General features: G+C 39.8%; 1 protein-coding gene across 1 annotated transcript in view; it reads right to left on the reverse strand.

Moving 5' to 3' along the window:
• dst (dystonin) overlaps positions 1-25,163 on the reverse strand; it is a 92,388-nt gene that overhangs the window by 60,277 nt on the left and 6,948 nt on the right. Inside the window, exons 2-22 of the mRNA XM_054600452.1 lie at positions 19,649-19,710; positions 17,020-17,109; positions 13,618-13,695; positions 12,254-12,346; positions 6,072-6,238; positions 5,813-5,925; positions 5,517-5,623; positions 5,296-5,415; positions 4,856-4,951; positions 4,618-4,745; positions 3,055-3,148; positions 2,790-2,944; positions 2,247-2,700; positions 2,018-2,146; positions 1,770-1,847; positions 1,492-1,653; positions 1,084-1,188; positions 824-919; positions 614-739; positions 362-514; positions 111-265 (exon numbers count right to left, since the gene is read on the reverse strand). Coding sequence (XP_054456427.1) covers positions 111-265; positions 362-514; positions 614-739; positions 824-919; positions 1,084-1,188; positions 1,492-1,653; positions 1,770-1,847; positions 2,018-2,146; positions 2,247-2,700; positions 2,790-2,944; positions 3,055-3,148; positions 4,618-4,745; positions 4,856-4,951; positions 5,296-5,415; positions 5,517-5,623; positions 5,813-5,925; positions 6,072-6,238; positions 12,254-12,346; positions 13,618-13,695; positions 17,020-17,109; positions 19,649-19,710 — 2,761 coding nt within the window. The remainder of the gene's footprint in view (positions 1-110; positions 266-361; positions 515-613; positions 740-823; positions 920-1,083; positions 1,189-1,491; positions 1,654-1,769; positions 1,848-2,017; positions 2,147-2,246; positions 2,701-2,789; positions 2,945-3,054; positions 3,149-4,617; positions 4,746-4,855; positions 4,952-5,295; positions 5,416-5,516; positions 5,624-5,812; positions 5,926-6,071; positions 6,239-12,253; positions 12,347-13,617; positions 13,696-17,019; positions 17,110-19,648; positions 19,711-25,163) is intronic.

Consider the following 25,163-nt stretch of genomic DNA (forward strand, 5'->3'; position numbering starts at 1 on the left):
CAGAAATTATGTATCCCACCAGAGTCTTGTCACCAGAGCTTTGAACTCAAGGATAAACTTCAATTTGAAGGAAAGGACAACAAATGAAGCCTCTCATCATAGGATCTCACCTTGTAGCCATGTCAACAGCCTCTTTGTTGGGTGGAGGCACAGTGAAACACACAGAGGGCACCATGGCCTCATTGCCTGCTGGGTTGATGACTTTCCACTTGGCCCGGTGAGAGTTACTGGCCAGTACGCACTCATCCTCTTTGTAAATGGTAATCTGAAAGAGTTGTGATAAAGCATAGATTTACTATAAATCCGTGGAAAGAACTGAGACGAAATGTGGGGTAATTTGACATAGAGAAGCTCTGTGTACCTCTATCTGACGATAATCACAGATGGCTTTGACAGGGATGGAGGATCTCACGGGGCTTTCAGGGTTCCTGGGTCTGATTTGCACAATATTCTTGGACCTGCCCACTAACCCAGCCACAGTGCTGCGGTACTGAAGGAGCTGCTCTTTCTCATCCTAGGGACACACCATACCACAAAAAAAGTGGTTTATTTTATTTTTTTTGTTGCAACTTACACAACACACACACTTCACATATCTTCAGTATCAGTTTACCATGGACTCCTGAATGAGATCCTCCAGTCTGTGTAGGCTGCTTGATTGATCACAGCTGTATTTATGTTGAATGGAATCTTGCAGGCTCTTAAGGTAATCCATGGACTCTTTGGCATCCCTGAAAAACTGCAAAGAGGCAAAGAGCGAGAAATCAGATGTGACAAACAAATGCACTTGGCGTCATTGACTGAAAAACAGTCAGCAACTCACCTCAAAGTAAACAGCATTCTCTTTGAGATGCTGTTCTACGCATGAGCAGAGCTGTAAAATCCAACTCCACTGAGTCTGCATGGCGGCCCTGTACGCCTGGAAGAGAAACACATGACATCCAGTTATAGAAGCTTTAAAATGAGAAGATTTAGAGACTTGAAAATATTTGAATCATGGTGGGAGCAGTATTTAGGGTGGAGACTACTGTCATACTGACCGCAGAGCTGAGTATACAGAAAGAAAGAAAAAACTGGGCTTACTTCAATAGTGAGCCTGGCTGGGTGGTTCTTGAGCATTAGGCACTCTGCCTTGTCCTGCACAGACTTGATCACTTCCTCCTTTTCGTCCAGCTCCCTCATCAGATCCTGGATAAAGACATTAAGCTGAGTATCTCTGGCATCCAGCTGTGGCAAAGATAGAGCCACTCCATCTTCTCACACAATCACATACCCTGTCTCACAGAGTTTGAAGGTAATCATTCAGGCCACAATACACATATCCCTTCACTGAGATTACTGTTTATTAAATTGATGCAGCTGTAACGTGGCCAAACAGATACACCCAAAAGAACTGCCTGAACAAGCCCTTGTTATTCTGTCTGCACGGAAGATTTCACAGATTGAGTTACAGTTAATTAAAAAGTCTGTTTAGACAACACAAAAACATACAGCATGGTAGTCTCTTTTCTTGGAGATGTAGCCGTTGCGATCACTCCAGTCAAAGGCAACTTCCTCCTCCTCCTTCTCATTCAGCCAGATGAGCTCCTGAGTCGCCTGTGACACAAAGTCATGCAGGCTTTCCAGGTGGCTCTGTCGCTCCCTTGAACAGCTCTGAGAGGAGAAGACATTCATTCAGTCAGACTACAGAAAGCAGCACATAAAAAGTTATCGCATTTATTGCTTCACAAATTTTTGAATGTTGCTGTTGAGCTCAACAGATCACTTACCAACAGCCTTTCATACTGCTTTTCTAGTTGGTTCAGTTTGTCTGAATAAGTTATTTTCATGGGGATGGTCATCTGAATCTGGGAAAACAAAAGCATGTTTTACGTCTTGTATTCCCTCTGCAGTAACTAAGAGTTAAGGCAGCATCTGCAGCACCACTTTAGACTCACATTTAGGTTATAGGTTATTTGGATTAATGATGGTTTCACTAAGATTATAAAAGACTGACGTAAAATACAAAAACACTTACCTCACTCAGTTTGGCATCTTTAAGGCTCATTTGAAATTCTTCAATGGCTCCATGTACACTTTTGTGGTTATCTAAATGTATTTCCACACTTGGCAAATCAGATCCCCACTCTGAACGATCCAGCTGCAACTTTAATACAAAAAAAAATAAAAAATAGTCAGTTTCTTATTTTCAGTGCGTACAATTAAAGCCACAGTACTTTATAAACCCACCGATTGTGACAACTCACCTGCATCTCTTCCACCCAGCTCAGAAGGTCCTGAACAAATTTCATGTTGACCTCCTCTTCGGTCATGTTAGGGTCTGCCAGTGAGGATTTCTGTAAGGGCTTGCGGATCTGCATGTGTTTCAGTTGCCTGAGGCTGCCTGGGTCCATGCCGCCACCACTCCCCATGTAGCTCTGGACCGAAGCAGGCTGCAGACCGGGGGTCAAGGCAGGGGTGTACGGTGTAAGGCTAGAGGTGAATGTGGACCCAGGGGTACCTAACCCCCCTGGGGTGAGTGCAGGAGTCAGGGCTGGTGTCATGCTCGTGTTGATGTTCTGAGAGAAGCCTGAGTTTAGGCTTTGTGTGATGCCTGAGATCATCATTTTGGTTTGTTCCGTCGTCAGGGTGCGACCTTTGCTGTACACAGAAGAACACTCTGCTCTCAGGGCCAGAAGTTCATCCCGGAGTTTAGACACCCTGCATTCAAAATGGAACAATATGAGATTCCTTAATGTATGCGAAACAAAATACAGTGTGTTATTTTTGCAAGAGGATATACTTCGTACCTTTGTACAAGTTGATCTGCAAAGGGGAATTTCCCATCCAGAAGAATTTGGATGTCCACCACTTGTTGTCTGAGGATATTCTCACACTCCAAAAGGTAGCCAGCAATCTCAGCTTCATTCAGGAACTGAATACCAGACTCCAGACGTTTTGCATCCTTAGCAGAGGAAAAGAAAGAGACTTAAAACACAAGAAAAATAATGTGCACACAATGTTATTTTATTACAACTTACATTGAGTCAAACAGAGTTAAAAAACAAAACTTACAGACTGCAGGGCAGTTCTTGCAAATGCCAGCTTGTCCTCTCCATTGACACAGTCCCTCTGGACCCTGTTGGCAATCTGCTGCAACATCTCAAGCCTACAAAAACAAAAAGATTAAATTATGAGTTTAAAGTTGTCAATAAAAAAATAAAAAACTTCACAGAGCACACTGTAACCTCACCTGGATCCATAGGTAATGCTGTTATTTAGAAAGACTGAGCTGTTCATTTGTAAAGGTTCGGTGATGGAGGTGTCATTGGAGCTGAAACTGTTGAAGCTGCTGTTGCTAAGAGTCGAGATCCCACTCAAATAGGCCATCTTACTTTACGTGGTTAACCCACTGCTGCTACTCCTAGCCACTCAAACAGTCATCGTTACATTTTCTCATCCTAATCATCCCTCTTCAAGGATCCCAGCCTCGGCCTAGCCTTGACAGCTTGACTGTGAGCGTTCGTGGACCTATCTGATGGAGCGGCTTTCAACCTGCTCATATTTATAGTGCCACAGCCAGGTGTGGAGCGTTTTAAGTGACTCCCACTCTGACCTAATGTTCAGCCCTCAGGAGATTAAAATGAAATAGCAGGTTGAGACAGTGTGCCTTTCTACAAACTGAGAGAGCATAGAATGCTGCCAAACTGCTGTTATTGCTGTTTCTGACAGTTTTCACCACACCCTACATTAATGCTGTGAATATGTTGTGTTTATACACCATGAAGGCAGGAATGTAAATATCAACTTGTCTAAACTATTGTCAACGTGTGTTTGGACTTGGAGTTTCCATAGAAATAAGATCAACTCTGCAAACAAACATTGATGGAAACCAGATAGAGCTCAAAAACTTAACTGAGTTTGCCATAAGAAAGCAGACACTCTTTGTGATCTTTGTATAAGCAAATTGCTGGCAATTTGCTTATACAAAGAGTTACTAGATACTATATCAGTCATGTTCATGTTACTGGACTGAAAGCACCTATTTTTTCCACTATTTTTTATCTGTTTAATGCTTATTTTGCATATCACCTGATCATCTGAGCAGAACAAAACTCAACCTTATCATATGGAAACTTGGCTGCAGTAAATCTAATCAAGAAATATTGCGTGCAACAGCTCATAAATATCTTGATAGAAATCATATTGAAGGGGTGCAACGGTTCAGTGAGGGGATTTCTACTTTAATAGGGACGATCAATCTCTGACATAAACACTGACCCTCAGTGCAGCAGAGACATAAGTAGGCTTTCAATATGATGCTGCAGCACTCTGTCTCTATCAACCTCAGATCAGGTTATATTGACCATTGTAGCTTTATCTAAATGCTTTTCACTTAGAAAAGCAGCAAGTGACTACATCTCTTGCTTTAAATCCTTGTGTGTTGCCTCAAACTGTCGTCATATTTTCATATCCAAACAGCAGCTATGTGTCTCTGTGGGTTTGATAAATGGTGACGTTTGGCTGACAAGTAACCCATAATATTAGGTTAAAAAGACTATAAAGATTTTACCTTTAAATCATATTCTGTTGATCCAGGGAACACAAAGTATTAATACGCCCAGTGCCTCCACATACCTTTCCACCTCAGGCCTCAGGCTCTTCTCTCTTTCCAGCATGGCAACAATTAATTTACCCCATTCCTTCTCCACGTCGTTAGGGTGATGACCCTGGGGTAGCTGAATACGTCCAAACTCGATCCACATCTGTCAGATATTCAGCAAACACAGACTTGTTACCACAACAGTGCGTAACACTACAGGCGCTTCGATATGTGATCAAAAGCAACATGCTCTTCTATTTTGAATTTGTATACCTCAAGCATTTTATAGAGATTCTGGATTTTTGTCTTCTCGTTCTCTTTCAGCGGGATTTCATGTTCTTTAAACTGGAGATACTGTGTATAAAGTGCCTGTAAAAAAAGCAGATTATAATAAACCTGTTTATACACTTGTAACATACAGCATCAGAATGGATATTATCCAGGAGACAGATTTGTCCGTACTCTCCCCCTTGTCTTTAAAACAAACTGCATTAAAGTGCCTTTACTGTTAGACGCTATCGACGTCTTGTAGCAAATGGACGCTGCTGCTCATATATCCATCAATATCACTTTCAAGTCTCAGTTACAGCAGATAGGCGCTGCATGTGGATTTTTTGAATCAGACAATTATCCTCCACCTTACAAACACCACAAGCAGATCCTAAGCACATGTAAAATGAGACAGCCGAAGCTAAATTTTTAAATCTTAATACCTTGATTTCCACAGGGTTGTTGGGGAATGATCTATCTGACATTATGGCCACATTGTGTTTGATCCACTGGCTGAGGTATTTGATCATGTTCTGGTACTCCACCCATTTGATATCGACATCCTGTTCAGAGAAAAAGGATAATCAGGGATCAAGGAGATACTTTTCAGCACGTTCACTTGGATCAGGGTGGAGTCACTGGTGGACCGATGCCATTAACTTACATTAGGACTGATTCCTTCAACACCATCAGGTACTTTGGGGAAAGCATCGTACAGTGTTGAGACGTATGTGATGACAGATTTTTCATCGGGTGAATTAACGTCTACGTCTGATGAGGGAAGTAAAAAAAAAAAAAAAAAAAAAAGGTCAGAAATTCAACACATGACAGTGAGTGAGTGAATTATCCCTCAAGCAAAAGTCCAAACTTCGCTCCCCATGAATTATAGCACAAAGATGTTAAAAGGTTTTCGAGAGTTTTCTGGGTTCAACCGAACATGACAGTGTGTATGGATCTCACCCTCGGGGTCCAGCAGTCTGGCCACCCCCAGCTGCTCGGCTACACCAAACGCATGCTCTAAATTTGATCGGTTGGCCTGTGTCGACACATGGCTCATGTCAACCAGGTCTGGCCTGAAATAGAGAGAAATATAGACCAGTTAGGCATAGCAACTAAAAGAGAGAAGACAGAAGAATTGAACAGAAGATTAACCTCTATATGCATTATATAGCTTTAATGTTCTGCAAAAAATCATGCAATTCTTTCAGTGTTACAGTACCTGTATTTATGAATGATGGCGTTAAAGAGCCTCCCATCCCTCCAGGAGGTTGTGAAGTTGTCACAACGTACGCCTACGTAGCCGTCTGTTATCTGCCTGGACCAGAACAGTAGCCTCTCCTTGGCTGTCATGTCCTCGGACTCCCCTGTCACATGGATCTCCGAGATCTGTCAAGATGCACAAACATCAAATGTGCAGTCGCGGGGGTTTTATGCAGGGACAGAAAATGTAACGCACAAACCTTTGAGATTAAGAATTCACCATTGCTGAGTGGTAACAAACACCTTGAAATATACTGCAATAAAATGTGACAATAACACATGCTACAGCCTTAAAAATACTACTGCATTAAATCAAAAGACTGAACATTTCAAGCTTCACAAAGATATTATGGTACAGAAAAAATCTAATTGATGAGACAAAAAGATGTTTTTCATATTTGACTCAAGTGTGAATTAAATGTTAATGAGGTAATAGTTTCATTTTCTGGTTCATTAACAATTCTGTTCGAGTATTGTAATAAATTACCCAATACTTTTACAACGTGTAATACTGACGATTATGATGACCTCAAACAAACTTCGCCACTCCACAGTGTTGTTGGAACACTGGTATGAAGCACATTTACGACATCAGAACAAAAGCGTCTATCTATAGTTCACACCACATTCAGTAATAATGATTCAACATTTTCCTGTTACACGCAACCCAAACAAATAAAAATTGCAGTAACAACAGAAATACTGTAATTCAGTTTACAATGGAGGGTACATCGGACACATCTTGAAAAATGTGTTTCCATTTTATATATCACAGGACATTTCATGTCACAACATGGTTTGATCAAAAACCAAGAAGCAAAATAACACAGTGCATTTAACAAAATAAACTTCAATCAATCATCCCAAAGGGTGGGATCTGCAGCCAGGTGATATCCGCCATACAAACAACAGCGAAAGATAGAGACAGTAACAACACACTACAGCTCGGACAACGACCAGACACGAATAGCATCATCCGGAAGAAAATTCCCCCCACAGACCAGCCTATCCAGACCATAAAACTCAAAATTACTAAGTATGAATTTAAAAAAGCTGAATATTACTGACTGCTGAGTCTCCTACTACGGGGCAGGCTGAGGTCTCCAAACCACACCATGATGCCAAAGAATAAAATATATTCAATAAGACTACGAGACCTATCATTAATCCACAAGCATCATAATTATTCTTTCTTTAAAAAAAAATCTAAATTTTAGCAAGAACCCATTTCCCTCTAGGCATTTGTTTTATCTACCAGGGTAATTTTAGAGCGCTATAACACAGTTGAAGGAGGGAGATTCTGCCTGAAATCAACAACCATAACAATCATAATCTCTGTTTTGTTAACGTAAATACCATGATACAATCACTGTATCTCTAGCAGATTCTATAATGTGCCGTTCATACAAACTCTGGCTGCCATTAGTGTACAAAATATAAAGAAAAAGGGACATACATCAACCCTTGAGGGGTAATAAATACCATTTAATGTCACAAAATTCAGCCTCCTAATGACCCACAGGAATCACTATAATATACCAACTGTTCTAGTGATATCAGTAATTAAGATAATTAATACAATAAGACACTATGTTTGACCTGAATGTAATCAAAAAAAACAAAACCCCACCAATAAAACTAAATACCAAAACAGGATAACAGCTGACTATAACCCCAAAATTTTTATTTTCCTGATGCTGTATAACACCGGTCATCCAAGAGCTTTGACAAACAATTCAGTGTCAACATACAGTTCCTGTCTACATACAGAGAGCAGCATAAATATTTGAGCACAGGTTTCAGTTAAATTATAGACAAATTATAGACAATAGCCAGAGCACCTGCTGTAAATACATTCTACAACATAAGATTTGTGTTGCAGAATAACTGACAGGAAGACACACCAGTAATGCTCTAAAAACAAATGACCATGCTGATTATTGCATTAAATTATGTAATGAGAAAACTAGTTTATCAAAATAAACTGCCATTGCGCTAAATAAGTGCTCAATTCGAGCATATATTCTCAATGTAGAGCCAAACCTCAATGATTTAAACACCAGCCACACCATGTTCACATTACATTTTACCCCAATCAAGCCCCTGATTAATCCATCATAAATAACACCAATAATGGCTATAAATAACACGTTCTGAGTTTACCTCGTGTTGGGTGGAAATACATTTTGAAGGAGCTGGAAGATGTTCTACGTAACCAGAGCAGGTGTAGGCCCTCCGTCTCCTCCTCCTGTGTGCTTGAGAGCCACATATAATCTTGGCAAACGTGTCCTCACTCCCTGGCCTGTCATTACCCCTCAGAGTCTGCAGCATGTGCTCCACTGCTCCAAAGCTAACAGCCCTCCTTAACTGGCGCTGCAGCAGCTTCTTCACAAGCAGACCACCCTTAGCTGGGACACCTCTGGAAGTTGTGTTAATACAGTGAAGCTTTCCTCCTGAACTGGACCTGCTCCTGTTGTCTTCTGTCTGCTCTGTGGAAAACCTTCCCAGCCTGTGAGCTAACCTCTTGCTTGACTGATTGCAGGGCTCTCTGAGGATTAAAACTGGTACTTCGCCAACGTAAACGCCTGTGCTGAGGCTGTCCTGCCTGGATAGACGTTTCTTCACCTCTGATGATTTATCAAGCTCTGCTTTGGACTCCTCTGCTCTCCCATCTGGGCCATCTTGAGGCTCTGCACTGCTGCAGATGGCCTCGGTTGCAATAGTTTCACTTCCAGGATTCCTGAGGGATCCAGAAGGCTGAAAGGCCCCCGATTTCCTCTTCTTTCTCTGGAAATAGCGTCGCCCTTTAAGCTCTTTAGATTCAAGGCTCAGTGGAGCTTTCTTGGGGTCGACATAGCATTCCTCTTTTGGGCCTCGAACACAGCCACAGATGTTTCCCATGGCCAACAGTCAAACAGTCTCTCCCCCATCGACAGTGCTGAACTCCAAACAGTGAGTTTGTTTTCAGGAAAAGTATCCGGTTAGCTCCGCTTGATCTGAAGAGCCTCTATCCCATTGACAGAAAGTCATTTTCACGCCGTGCGACTAGCACACAATGAACAGTGACAGACAAGCCGGCAGCCAGACGATAAGCTCGCTCCACTCGAGCAGAGTTGACGTTTTCCTTTCGTTGACTCACAGCTGAGAACTGGTCAGCCTCTTTCTCTCTCTCACTGCTTGCTCTCTCTCTCGAGTCTCTCCTCTGACACTGGAATGCTTTCTGACCTTTGAAACATTTCTCTGGCTTTGCTAATCCAGCACAAATACCATAAATGCACACACAGAGACACAGAGCCCATGTGCTTATATTTCTCAGCTGTGCAAGAGAGGAAAAGACTTGTGGATAGACCTGTTTTGTGCTGGCTAATCTGCTCAGTCTACACTGTAAACATGTGCACGTCATAGCCGCCTCTTATGTTTCCTAATATTTGTGTCTGTAATGAGGGGTGGAGGGAGGACTAGGTTTAAACGGCAAGTGGATGCAAGCTGATGGCCATCTATTATGCTGTGAGAAAATTTGGCTCAGCAAGTTTGGCTGCGTGAAAGCAGACAGAGTCCCAGCCGGTGAGAAAGGCTTTGATAAACAGAACAGCGTAGATCAACGAGAGCAACAGAAGCAGAGGCAAATCCAAGCTGGATGACAAAGTGATTTCACTTTGTCTATTAATCAAGCCACGTACAATGGCCGAGCCAGAGGTGGGGCTTAAGTCCAACGGTTTGAACAAACACTATTATCTGAACAGATCACCACCTCTGCAGTTCACAAGGGGGCAAAACGCTCTCACCAGGAAGTGATTCAGCGCATAGAACCTTTACAACAACATAACATGGCCTGACAGCGTGGGGCACAAGTCAACTGTGGAGGAATCTATCAGTGCTTTTCTAACATGACAGAAAGATAATTAATAAGTGTGTACAAGGGTAAATATAATGGCAACACGCGGCTCAACTAAAAATACCACTGTGCCACTGTCAGCTTACATTATTTAAACACCAATGAAGTTTCCCTGAAGGTCAAAGTCACCTGACAGCCGACACAGTTCAAACTACAATGGACCGATTACTCACACGGCTACTTATTGACTACAAACTGTTAAGTACTGGTATTACTGAAGTATTCCATTATGTTTTTACATGTTGTTTTCTTTCAGTAAAACAAATAATTCATACCATTTTATATGATTTACATAGTTATTGATACAGTTTATTTTACAGTGAATGAATGAAATATTTGAATCATGACTAAGTGTTTGTTTAAAGAGCAACAGACATAGCAGTGACAGTGACAATCAATCAAGTGTCAATCAGGAAAAAACAAACAAACAGGACCAACAGGCATAGAAATACCAGACAACATTGCAATGTCATGGTGGCGCATTGTCACCGACTATATACTAAAAATAAACATCACACTCAACACCATGTTCCAGATGAAAATACAGCACGTTGTGAAGAATAATAGCAGCGTTGTGTGATGAAATCAACTTCTCGAGAACTTCTTCTAGAGTCCAAAACACCGAAACAAATTTCAACAGTGAAACAGTGAACCAACTATGATATAGAGAATTTAGACATAACGGGGAACGCATCCTGTCAGTACAGTTCTGTGTAAGTTATTATAAAAAAAGTAGCCTGTAGCAATAAGAAAAGCCCATAAAGTATGCCACCAAATCAACTTTAATAAATTAAAAAAAGTTCATACATGTCAATCTGCTGCCAGCTGGGGTTATGTGATAAAGCCTAAGGTGTATACTTTGACTTTTCTCCTGCGCTGCTAAAGCTCTAAATCAAGAAGAAACAGGCCCATTGCTGCTCAAGGGCTTGCGTGAGACAAACAGCAGCAGGTGTTGGCATCATCACAGATGCTACTTATCAGCAAGTCCAGACAAAATGATACTATTATAACCACTTTATCCCCCATAACTTCATTGATGGTGTCAGTCAGCAAGATGCATTCTTGTTCTATTAGAAAATGCTAATTCAGTACCATTTCAATTAAAGCTGCAAGTGTGAAAGACTATTGCAATGCTCCTGTCCTTAACCAACTACTGAGTCATGTGGCGTGTGCCAAAGATATTAATAATCCGATGCAAGACAGCCAGAGAGAAGGGGTGACAGAGTGAGAAGTAGTTAAAGTATGAAGTTTCTGCATGGTATTGGATTTTGGACAGACACTTTGATGGACACCTGGATACTCCTGGCATGCACACACACACACACACACACACACACACACACACACACACACACACACACACACACACACACACACACACACACACACACACACACACTAACCCACTCAACATGATTTGTGTCACTTCAGCAATAAGATGTCAAAGAGAACATTTTTGAGAAAATTCAGGGAGAAATATCAACCATAACTAGAGCAGAGAGAAATTTGAAAACCATCACAACTCTCCAAACTGCAAAGCTTGTTTGGAAATACAATACTCTTTTGCACAGAGTTAAAGACTTTGCACTGAAAAATCAAAGCCACTAGAAGCCATTGCCATCTGCATTTCAACACAGACTCATTATAACTGTGCGCAAGAGCATGTTCTATGTCTCAATACATCCTGTGAATACCAAAAACATTTTTTTCCCGCTACCAGGAGCTACATGATGTTAACTTTTCAAGTTACAACTCAACTGAATCAAACATGAATGAAAGAAGCCAGGTAAACATTAACATCATTTATCATCACTATAATCTTCAGCACACCATTCACCATGATGTATGTTGCACAGCTTTGACACCTTGTGGTCAAAAGAATAAACATCCACTTTTGTAAGTTTGTGTGTGTGTGTGTGTGTGTGTGTGTGTGTGTGTGTGTGTGTGTGTGTGTGTGTGTGTGTGTGTGTGTGTGTGTGTGTGTGTGTGTGTGCAATTAATCATACGGTTCTGTAAAACGCTGAAATATCTTTAAACTTCACCACAACAAAGGTAACTCTGTTAAACATCTAGTAAGACGTAACGATACACACAAGACTAAAATTAACAGCCCTTATAAGTGTGAAGTCATCACTTACATATGATATGAAAATAAGTACGAATCCAGTATCTGGGTAATAAATCATGTTTATTTCTTGGCTATTAAAATCATAAGAATTAGCAAACCATGAGATGACAACACTGACCTGAAAGTGCAGAATTATGGTCCAGATCAATCCCAGGGTCAGTTTCGGGTTGCCATCTGTGATGTCATCATTCCTGATATTTACAAGTTTGACCTGATGACAAGAAACAAATGATTAGCATATTAACAAAATCTCTTAATGTTCAAATCCTGCTCTTGAGTTTCTAAATTGTGTCATTCACCTTTACATGGATTACTGTATTTAACAAGTACTAAATACTGGTGTAACTGTGTTTGGTCTATTTTGACTCATATGCCTGTCATTTAACAAGCACCACAAGGTGGCACAATAGTCATTATATTATGTCAGGGAGCTGCTACCTTGTAATCATGTGGGTCTGAGATGACAGAGGGAAATTAATGATTGCTACTAATTAAATGCTATAAAAGATGCTTGGACTGTTTTATCTTCCACATATAAGAAGGAAAATTTCACAAAGAAAAAAAAATCATACAGCTGAGTCAACTTCTGGTTTTAACGGAGCAGGTAATCTATATTCCTCCAAAGCCAGCCTGATCATCTGTTATTACTGCAATCAATAAGCTGCAGGGGGAGATTTGAGGAAGTTTAAACAGATCGTTTTACATTTGAAGACTACAGATGATGCATGGAAGTATCTGGTGTGTACTGCAGCTAAAACAATAGCTCAACTCATGTGTGACCATCTATGATTCCTTTGTCTCAAGCCTTACGTCACATCTGGCTCCGGCTCAGCAAAGCTGTGTTCTTCATCACATCCTGAGTGGTGGGGGGAGGGGAGGGCAATCAAAGCTCTCTGAAACCCCACCAATGGGACTTGTGCTTGGCACTCCTTTAAATGCTGCCATTACTATTTGTGGGAGCTGAATTGTAATTTTCATCAAGAAAGATGGTAAATGCCATGAGTCCAACAGTGTGTGATGTCGGAGGGTAGGCAGTGTTTAGGTCATAAACTCTGAATGGGGCTGTCCCACACAATGTGGCACTGTGCGTCTGAGGCGGTCTGAGCCCAGAAATATTCAGAAACAGTGTCCCACGTGTATTTCCACTTCAATTACACATGTGCCTTTGTTTGCATTTGACTGCCTTAGTGGTCACAAGTGCATACATCTCTCTCAATAGGATGCAACTGCACACATGAGCTGCTACATTTATGGGGGCTATTCAGCTGTAACATTTTATTTAATTTGCTTCCTGCTTCAAAAGTGAAAATTCCTAATTAATTATGTGGACTTTCAGCTTCAGATACTGTTATAAATCCGTTGCTATTACATCTGTATCTTAAGGTTTAAAGGTATATTTATGACAATGTTGGCTAAAATTCATTCCAATCAAAAGTGTGCTGGAACAAGAGTTTGAGAGTGTGTGCTTGGATTGATCCGTACCTGCCGCCTCTTTAAATAATCCAGTGCTATTTGTACATTCTGGAGTCTGTGGAAGCGCATCCTTCCTCTCTCCCGAGGCTGTGGACATAAAGTGGGAAGAGGGGCCATGTATGGTAATCACATTTTTCTTAGTATCAGAGGACACATTTAAAAAATGATTAGTAACATGGTGGACACAGGACATGCATCCAGGTTCTTACCCGCTGATCTGGTGAGGTAAAGACTTCAAAGAACACACAAGAAAAACTCTACTCACAACAAGAGTAGCCATCTCTTAAAAATCTGTGCATATAAAGAACATTTTCCACCGTTTGCATCTCTAGAAATTTGCCCTTAACATGTAATAACAAACCAAGTAACAGGGCAGAGGTATTCACTGTGCTGAAGACACCAAATATAAAAAAATGAAATAATAGAAGAATGATTAATCGTTCTAGAAATTATCCAATCTATTTTGGAAAATGCACGCGGATAGTCAGCGGCCACAGCATGAGGTAATGAAATGGACAATGAATTGTAGCCAGGATGCAGCAGCAGCAAAAGGGGTGTGCTGCATTCAGACGTAGTTCTAAGTTGATAAAAAAGCTTGGAAGAATCCTGCTCATCTTAATCGCAAAACAACAGTAACCTTTCTCCCAGAGCTTTCATTCAATGGCTCTCATACAATATGAGGAGCTCTTGAGGCTTCAAAAAACTTAAAGCATACCATAAAGCAGCAGATGAAAAATGTCCTGATACTCACAAAGGTCTGGAGCGCTTTGATTGCATGGCTTAATGATGGGCAAAGCTAGTGAGATGGATATAAAGACCCAAGCTTCATCTTTTTATTGCTTCAGCGGGCCAAATTTATTGTTGATGTATGTTCAAAAAGACATTTGAGCATGAAGATGCCTGGGTCTTTAGATCATGTGCACAATTTTCTCTGCATCATCAGTATCATCTGTTCATGTAGGATTCTGACATTGTTTGTTGATCAAAAGAAGTGGCATTATGAAACAAAAATTGCATAGAAATCACAAATTTAGCTTAATTGGTAAAAAGGGAAACACTACTCTATAAGCATATATAAAAACTACAATATCTGCTAAAGCCATTACTTAAGTCTACAAAAAGTCAAATCAAATGGTGGGATCGTTTCTACACTCCTGTTAACTAGCCACGGCACAAATCTGAATTAGTTTGTTAAAAGGGGGGTGGAAGTGCAAGCCACACGTACCCCCTGATCATCATCCACCGTGTCTCCATGCTGCTCAACTGCACATGCTTCTGTCCCACTCACCAACCGCAATGTCTTCAGAAAATCACGCTCCCTTGGCTTATCACCGAAAAGGCAACACATGGGGAAGAAAAGGAAGAGATGGACACACACGGCGGCCAAATCAAAAGGAAGTTAGACAATGGACAGAAAACCAATGAACAGAAGAGGAGGAAAGTAGAAGGGAAACAGGATGTAAACAGAAAATAGATAGCTTGTAGAGGATGAAAGTTAGTCACACTGGAGGAGGAGTAACTGCTGGGGCTCCTTGCACAGGAATACATGCAGTTTAAATACGGAATGGGACATTACAGCATGATAACATTATGGGGCTCAGGACCTCACAAAGACTGTATTATATATATAAGATGAAACAATGACATGTTAAAGGAAAAATGAAATAATACTGCAGATAGCCAGCTAGACAACATTCCGCACCAAAGTGGCCACGCGAGGGTGCTACAGCTATAAGCTGTGCAGCTATGTGCTCTATATGTCAGGGAGTTGATACATTAACATACTGAACTAGACAGAATAGAATACTTTATGATTTATCATGAAAAAAATAAAGAAAGCTGCTAAAACAAGGCCACAAACGAAAGACAGTTCCTTTTTTTTAGGTTAAATAATGTCATTTAGGCCTTTACTTACAATACTGTGAAAGGTTTTGGTTTCTAACTGCTATTGAAAAAAGCTTCTAGTTAATTTCCCAGTGAATCAAAGTTGCGACAGAGCGATCACTCCAGCTGTGTTTTAATCACCATAAAAGCACAGTTTCCTGCATTTAAAGAAACACTGCCCATGAATGTAATATTTCTTCATCACAATGAATAGAAACAAAGTCACATTTTAATGTCGATTTACTGTCAGAAGCAGTAATGTTTGTCCTCTTAGTGTAAATATTTGCAAAAGGGCATCTCAATAAGACGTGACATAAATTTTATACACAGAAGTGCAGCTCCTGAAGGTCAAGAGTTCAAACAGTTCATGACACAGTCACCTTTTTAACATGCAGCAGTTTGAATAACTGCACATGTTATTTTGGTATTTAAATACATTTCTAAGTTGGAAAAAAGCACAAGAAGGTCTGAAGCAATTTCATTATTCTTCTTGTACAAACTGATATACTGGTGCCGTCTCTACATACATACTGCATCAATGGAGCCTGTATAGGATTTGACATGTGAGCAGTTTATGCTACTGATTATATTATGGATGACAGGTAACTACTTAGGGTTGTGCTCTTGGATTTTACTACGGCTTTTGATATAATTTCCGTAATATTTTTATTGTCAAGCTTAAATTGTATAGTTAGCTCCTGCTTGGGGAATCGGGGACTAAATGAAGAATAAAGAATAAAGGTAGCCTTTGGCAGTTAGTGCGTTAAAAAGGCTTGTTAGCTTTGTTAATGAATAGTTATCTGCTGCTAGGAACTCGACAGAAATTCCAGTATACAAAAAGAGAGCTAGTCTTCCTTCCTAACAGCTTTTCCTTCCTTAGATTATGTGAGTGAGAGACAACACCTTTTTGGCTTGTCACCGTATTTAATATCCCACTCAAGTTCGTTGCTATTTGAGCAACACACTGAGTGGCACAAAGTGCCCCATTCCTCAGTATAAAAAAAAGAAAAGTAAAGCAAGACAAACTGTACGTCCCTTTTACTAACATCTAGTAGCACAGCACAACGAATCACAAACACATCATATAGTTTCATAGATATCCCAGAACGGATAAGGAAAAATTAACGAAAATAGCCTTTTGATATGGTCATAACTTGCATACGAATCCCCCCAAAATGCGACTTTATTGAGTGGGTTTTGGTGGATGCAGTCGAAGCAGATCTGATTACAGAGCATCAAATCACAATAATCCTTCCTGGCATCAGTTATATGAGTAGGAAGGACACAGGGCAAGTACATCAGTCAATGCAACGGTATAATTTAGTTGCTCTATGGTAAGAGGACTTTCCTTACTGGTATCGAATGACAATCGGAAAGTTTGGGGATTTCAAAAGTCTGATCTCAGTGGGAACAGGATAAACATGTCCACATGAACCAAAACATCATCCGTAACATTGTTTTGAGTTATTTTTCTCTTTCAGAAACACTGACTATGAACTTTAAAACAACATTAAAACATTAACTCACCAATGTGTCTCCAGACAAAACCTCCAGCAGTGAGATCAGGTTATGTCCATCTCGTAGGTCTTCATACAGGTCATTTATATGCTTTCGTACCTAAGGACATGCGGGAGAAAGAAAAATGTGAGAAAGTATTGTAAAAAACAAAACTGATCATTGATTACTGCTCATTATAACAAATATGGCTAAACAATTACTGTTCATGTAGTACGGTACAATTGGTGGTCAAATCTCTGAGTTGTTTGTAGTAATGGAACCACAATGATATCAATAACTAAAGAAGAGATCTTTGAGGATTATACCATGCATGTCTATTCAATTCGTATACCTGGTGTAACTATAACTCTGCCTTTGATGTTTCTTTCTTATGAAACTCAATTAACTTGTTGTGTTGTTCAGTCTCAGTTTCAACCTAGTTCAAGAAAAATCTGCGATACACAATTTACTACGAACTTGTAATCGTTTTTATTCATCATCGTTCCCTCAAAACTGAAATGAGTGTAGCACAAAACACACAGGATGTCATTGTGACACCTTATCTGAGCACTTGAGCGAGCCACTTAACAACACTGGTCGGAGGCTTTCTCCTTCATGCAGGCCCATCTCTTCTTCCTGTCCTAAATACCACGCCTCTGAAATCACCCTGCTGCCCGCTGACCTGCTTTCACACAGGGCTTTCAGCACTGTAATCCCATATAGCAGCCACAGCTGTGGAGCCAAAATAGATGTGCACCCATATGTTATTGGGTCGACATTGCAGATCTCCCAACTATTACTCAGCAATAGGACTGAACTCTGGCTGTCACACATGAAATAAAATGCAAATATTAAATGTAAACCACAAACTCAAGTTCAACAGGTTAAAACAACAACAGAACAGCTGTAGTTGTTTTAACCTGCTGTGCTATAGACATAAAATACAATTTCATTTTCACTTTCTTTTGATTGTGACAAAGTTTACATAATGTGTCTCTCCTGAAACAGTGTGAGCTGTAGCAGGTTTTTTTCTTAAGGCAGAACTTCAACCAGCAGCTTCTTAGGGCCTCATGCACCCTTCTAACGATTTCATATTGGAAAAATATTTCTGTTATTCCTGTTTGAAAAGATCACACACCAATGATCATAAAACCAGCACCATAAGTCAGCAGCACCGATCCACAGGAAGCCCCATCCTTATCAAGTTAGGACTGACCCTTAAATTGACCCATCAGGACAGGTTTATGGCCCCCAACTCACTTTGAAGATGATAATCAAAGAACACAAAATCCCCTCAGGAGCCCAACATGTCATGTAATAGTAGTCTATTAACACACTTTGGCTCTTTATTTGCCTTCCTGATGAAGTAAATTAGAGCGTAGCAGTCGTACAGCTGTGTTACTAGCAATGTTACCGGTAAATTGTTTTGTTTAAAACTGCTAATTCTGACGTTTAGCAGATGTAATGTTCACCATGTTCACTTAGTTTATTGTGTTATAATGCTAACATTTGCATTAAACACAAAGTATGGCTAAGGCTGATGGGAAATACATTAGTTTTGCAGACATAGTGTCATAAGTCAAAGTATTGGACAAATTGAAATGTTGACGTGATCATAGTGGTAGACGAAAAATCAAGGGATCACAAAACCACAAATGTCACCTTCATAATGTCGTTAGAGGAAAAGTTAGGGGATCACCAAAGTCTGTAGGATTCAGCATCTGGGAACCATAAATGTCTATCCAAAGTGTTGGGCCAATCCATCCAGCTGAATTTGAGATATTTCACTGGATAAGTGAAAACCCCTACTCAGTTGGTGAACACCACCATCTCTAGACACATACGGCTAGCATGGATAATCATCTTGCATTGACATGAAGATACAAGACATGCTTTGGTCACTGATTTCATTTATTTTTGAGAATTACTAGGACTTAAATTGTGTCTGTTAGTTCAGCAATATATGCCCCTGCTCATTTTATCTGTAGAGACACTGGCTGCCTGAAAGATCTCCAATAAACAGGACTCATGGCATCAGCTAATGTATCATATCAGTACCAAAGCATATGAATGAATGAATTTGGCTTAATTTATATTTCACATTACTACATGTTTATGTCTAACATAACAGAAATCAGTGTTATTTTGAGCGATTAATGCACCACTGATGTATGAATCCTATAAAGTATAACATTATGCATGACTCCTGGGTAGCTATTCATTTCTACAAAGGCAGATTAGATGAGATTTGCCAGTGCTTGCCTGACTGCTAAAGTGTTTCATTAAATTCCACACACACATGAAGCGCCACAGTAAGCGATTCAGATTCCTGCCAAAACAAAAGACAACCTGTTGCTGCAGCAGAGCAGCACCACATGTCATGCTAAATGACTTTCCGCCAGCTTTTATAATGTGTGGGGAGGAATGTCAGCATGTTGGGACCTAACGTGGAGAGTGGTAATTGTTTTCACTGCCAATGTTTCTCTAATGGATTGTTTATGTTAGAGGGAAATGGTTTGCTGATTGTTGGAATTTTAACTAATATTTAGGTTTCATCTCTGTATTAATGAATATAGTTTCCATGGGACACAGAAGAATGAGATCCGTGTTCACACACAGATATTCTCTGTTTGACATTGTAACACACATTAGTTCTTACCTTCACCAGATGCTGGTTTATCCATTTTGTAAATGTCTTCTTCTGCACTCTGTCTCTTTCATCTGAGGAAGAGAGAAAAAATAAATCATCATTTTTTGAGCTTAATATTTAGCTTCCTGCTGCACAGAGCCAATCTGCAAAGTTATTTTTGGATTTATAGTTTCAAAGAAAGTGATGTAGAAAAGGGAGGACATATGAAGACCACAAGTGCCAGTGGCTTAAAAGAAGGATGTAATTTCCCAGAGGTTGAAATTACATCACTCTCTCCTGCACGCTCTTGACCATGTTGTGTTTCCCATGACCATAGCAACCAGACTTCCTGCAGTGACATATGTGAAACTAAATGGATGCATTAAAAAAGGGGGGAAAAACTGAATATAAAACAATTCTCAAAATCAATACCTTTCTAGTAGCAGTATTTCAAAAAAGAAAAACAACACTTGCGTTTTGTGTTACATTATGAACAACTTGTATGTTTGGTTGCTGTATTCTTCCTTAATATTGGCTTCTATCCAGTGTTAGAGCAGGTTTCAGGATAGTCACAACAGTTGTGACTCATTCAAACTGCTTTCACGTCTTCCAGTCTGCCTGACACAACTCCTCTAAATCGTCCTCGGTGAACACCAAAGAACTCACATGTACAATCAATAACATTAACAACGATCTGCTGGCTGTGTCACATTTACTCCACTAATGACAAAAACACTGTGGAGGATCAGTATGTCTCTGAACATTGACCACATGACTAACAACACAGATATCCTCCGCCTTTTAATGATCCTCAGCCGTATTACATTTTGCTCAAGGATATCTTACCTACTATTAGCAATGAGCAAGTCTAGACATGACTAAAATTTCAAGGAAATTACAGGAAAAAAGCAGTAAGATCAATACTGACCCATGCAGCACATAAGTGTTACCAGGTGAGCTCTATGCTCCCTCTCAGCCTTAAGCAGGCACTTCATCTTCTGCACTAGCTCCTTAGGACTGTCGAGAGGATCGTGGTTCGGGTAGACGGATGCCATGAGGATAAGCGAGTGAGGAAGGAGAAACAGTCTCCTGCTTCTTTCCTGCCTGCCTACCAGCCTCTAGGGCAGCCGAGCTCCCTCTCTCATCAAGCATCCAGAACGAGTCCCGTCAGGTTTTCCATGGCTACTCACTATTTTGAGTTTCTGCGCGGTTTAGTGTTTATCTAGCAGCAGCACTCAAAACCACAGGGAAAAAAAATCAGTACTTCTTAAAAAGAGGTTCCTTGTTAACATGTTTGAGGACTTTTCCCATAGCAAGTTCATTCAAGCTGCAATTTAAAAGCAATGTACCATCATTTCTGATGACAGCATGCATCACTTGATTAATGCAAATATCTTTAATAGCGTGAGCAATATGTCATAGACCTTAAAGTTTACTTCAGCAGAAACAACTGAGAAGACATCCAGGCAAATAACCATCGCCACCCGTCATGATACAACACAAAAAATACCAAAACAAAAGGACGATAGATCTGATTATTTATCTAACCGAAATACGGCTCAGAGATTTTACCGGAATTTATATTTGTTTTCTAATTATACTGAGCATAAGATACATAAGACATTTATAGAAAATGATTGTGTTTCTGTCTTAAGATGTGGGACTTTAGTGAAGTAAAAAGTTTACAGGCAATAGTAATATAATAACAGATATAATAAACATAAAGAAGGCTTTTGTACCATCACAAAGACTGAAACATGCATTTGCGGGTACCTGAAGAGACCCTGACTGTACTCTCTGCAGATTCCTACATTTAGTTCATCTAAAAATAGTGCATGTGTAAAAGCTGCAGAGAATTGGAAAGTGGGTTGATGTGACAATGATTTTGTATGATGGTCTACAAATCTAGATCAATGCCTGACATGAAGCCAAACATCAGATAAGGGAAGCAACACATCACATCAGGGCCTGACAAAAACAACAGCTCTAAAGAAAAAGAGGCCAAAGAAATAAGTAAAGTAGTCTGACAGTGCCGCTGTGTTACTACTGATGTATCTGTCCCTGTGACTCCACAGCTGAATCACAGAGGGACAAAGCAGTGCTGCCTGCAATAGGACACTTATTTGGTTTGTAATGCCCCTATCTAAGCTCTCTGCTGCATAATATATAAACCTCTCCTGAGAAACTCATCAATATAGATTGGCTGAGCATTCCAGGAAACTCCAGCTCAAAGCAGCAGACGGGATCTGAAAGAGTGAATCATCAACCAGCTATCAGGCCCCGTCAGCAAAAGGCTACTGTACTTCACATATTGCACATATTACAGAAAAAATACTTAAAAGACTGAGAACTAGGGAGCAGGTTTGAATATGCCATGAGATAAATTATTTCTGTAGCTGTGCTCTCCAAAAAAGGAGGGTTTGTTTAATAGTATGGTGCCCTCTTGAGGATCTTATGAGAATAAAAAGTGAGCATGAACTCATATTAGTCCAAAACACATTGGACTTTAAAACAGTAGTCGTATCTTATTTGATCATAAAAATTACAAGCAGTAGTTAAGATCAGATATCAGACAGACAACAAACCAGATCTTTCATTTTCAAGAATAACAATGTGATCATACACTCATTCTCCTGATATTGCACATCTTTATTATAATAAATTATGTGATCAAACTACTTGGACTTTTGCACCTTTTACCTATTTCACACATATTGAATTTTCTTAGCCATGTTAAACAGTATAATACTTAGGCCAATCATCCCTACATGTTATTTATTACTGAAAAGCTGTATCTGGTCTCCTATCTTCTTAATTACTTTTGTTTGTTTCATATGCCTAATAGCACGCATTTCTCACACGGCCACACCAGTGTCACCAGAGAGCCAAAACAACATTCATTGGAAAGTTATTCTGGCAGTTTACTGCAGGTTTAACACAAAACACATACCTGTTCCCCCAAAACAAATATGGCTTGAATAAGAAATTGGCCACTACTTAACAAGCAAGTGTGGAATTTGAGGTCTAGTTTAAATTCTTTTATATTTGAGTGGAGTTCTTTATACAGTATTAAAGCTACTTTCACACTGATGTTTTTAATCAGAGCACTTCACGATATCACTTTAAGTATTTAGGAATAGCGTACAGTTTGTCTTATGGTGTTTTCATATTCTCACTTTAAATTCTGATTAATGTCCATCAGAGGTTTTTGAACAATTTAGAAATGTTTTAATCAACAGCTTGTGACCTCTGACTCTATTGGGTTGATGTTTGAAGGATCACGAGAGCCTTACTAACCACATCTCTCTCATATTACATCTGAACTGATCTTGACATTTAAAAAACTTGGGGTTAGTAATCACAGCCTCCCTAAGAAGGGAAATTTACACCAAGATAGGAAGTAAAACCGGTAGTAATAAAGTAGCAATTATTATTTACTATACAGTCTTCTGTAATTATTTGAAGCTTGTATGAGCACACTCAATGAACAATGACAGCAAATACCACTGAAAATCAAGACACACAGTGGCCAGTTTTCGATCAAATCAAACGTTTTGTGTACCCAGTGTACAGTCTGAGTCCAGTGCTAGCAAATGCTCCACCACAGCATTCACACACAGCGCATAGAACTCCTGAGACACTTATTTGTAGACCTCAGCAAAGCACATGTGCATGTCTATAAATAGCTATAACCCTAAACCATGCTGGCCCTGCAACTGCAGGCCACATATTCGGTGCCACTTAGGAGACTTCCTTCATTTCCTTTCATACAACAAATACATTACTGATTAAGTAAATGCTAGAGGTAGAGTTGCAATTTATAGTAATGGGTTGATGTCTGTTTTCTTCTTATTTTTTGGTTGGTGAATGCAATTTTTCCACCCCAAAAGGAATGGTTATTAGATATTAAGATTGGCCAATATTGATTTAATATACTTAAAAACTAAAGATTGAGGACCAGAATCTGATTGTGCATTTGCATTAATGGTTACTTAGCAAACTGCTTGCAACAACACAAAACCCAATTTTTGGAAATCTAGCAAGCAGCAGAACAGACTACACACATTCATTACTAGATTTTCTCAAGCTTCTTTGACAAAAGAACGGAAAAATTGTTGTTTTCCCGAGATTGCCTGGCACAGGGGTCGGTAACACCCTTTGGCATCTGGTTACATCAGGGTGCCTAAAATATCCTCACATTCAGAGCAGGGCAGAGTCAAAAAGTCCTAGCAATCAAAATCCAGCCGGTGTAATCCTCTTGACCTCGTATGGGAGGGAAATCAAAACAGACATAAAGACCAAACTGAAAAACCCTCGACCTTCCAGCCTGTGACAAGGACTCGCTAAACATTCTTGCTTAACAGCTTTCATTTCACATCTCTGGTGACAAAACCAGCTCAGAAAGCAAAGGCATGTGTACCTTCGCTTTGTTTTGAGTACAAGGCCATACATTGCATAGCAATGGCGTAGATATTGAAATACAGGTCCGCAACACTGTGTACTTGCTCAAAGTCAACACATTATGAATTTGATATAAATTGCACACAATGAATAACTGAAACCAATCAAGTCTCCTGCACAGCAGTGTCATGTCTGATCCTACTCACCAACAGGCAATATAAAGGCAAAATGAAAATGTTTGCAGCACCCCAAAGGGAACTTCATCAAGATGAACAACATACAAAACACATTGTTCACTCTTGCAGCACTTTTGAAAATACTCAAATGAATTAAAGAAAGTGGTCCAGGATCTAAGTTCTGATGTGAAATAAGCCCTTTTCATTCAGAACACAAATTCAAATTTTGTAAAAAGATTAAATTCTACAACCATGCTCGCATCTCTGTGAGGCTAAATGCTAACATCAGCATGCTAATATGCTAACAGTGACAGGGCTCAGATGTTCGACAGATGTAAAAAATGCAGCAACCTTAAATACTGTTACCAAACTGTTAATATTTGTTAGACTACACATTAGGGGTTTGTAATGCACAGAGGCCCACTGAAATGATGACTCAGCTAAATATGGCTACCTTCTTCTTCTATTGCCTTTTAATAGACATGTTGAAAACATGGCATCCGGATAAGTGGTTAAAAAAATAATACAAGTGTGACCGAAACGTAAAGAAAGAGATACTTTCAGGTGCATTATTGTCATTCTTTGTAAGTGAGAATACTACAGTCAGTCTTCTCCGAAGGGAAGGGCAGCATCTGAAGTATGTGACAGTAACAGCTCGGTAACTACTGGTTGCCAAGCCTTCAATGCAGCCCTTCCCGTCTTAAGTCTAACAACAAGACAAAGCAAAGAAGAAACCAAGATAAAGTCTACAATATCTGGGCATCTGTGCTAATATTATAATTACCCACTGCATTTTCAAAGTTTCAATAAAGAGGTGTCTTCATAATCAATGATACTACTTGCATTTGTAACATTAAGTTTCAGTTTGCATGTAAATACACATTTTTCTCCACTTGTGAAGTTGCAATATTGTATCAGCCTTGATGAAAAGCAAATGGAGGATGAAGGTGAAGCTGGCAAAGTGCCCT

This window comes from Anoplopoma fimbria, chromosome 6, assembly GCF_027596085.1.
Source record: "Anoplopoma fimbria isolate UVic2021 breed Golden Eagle Sablefish chromosome 6, Afim_UVic_2022, whole genome shotgun sequence".
NCBI lineage: Eukaryota > Metazoa > Chordata > Actinopteri > Perciformes > Anoplopomatidae > Anoplopoma > Anoplopoma fimbria.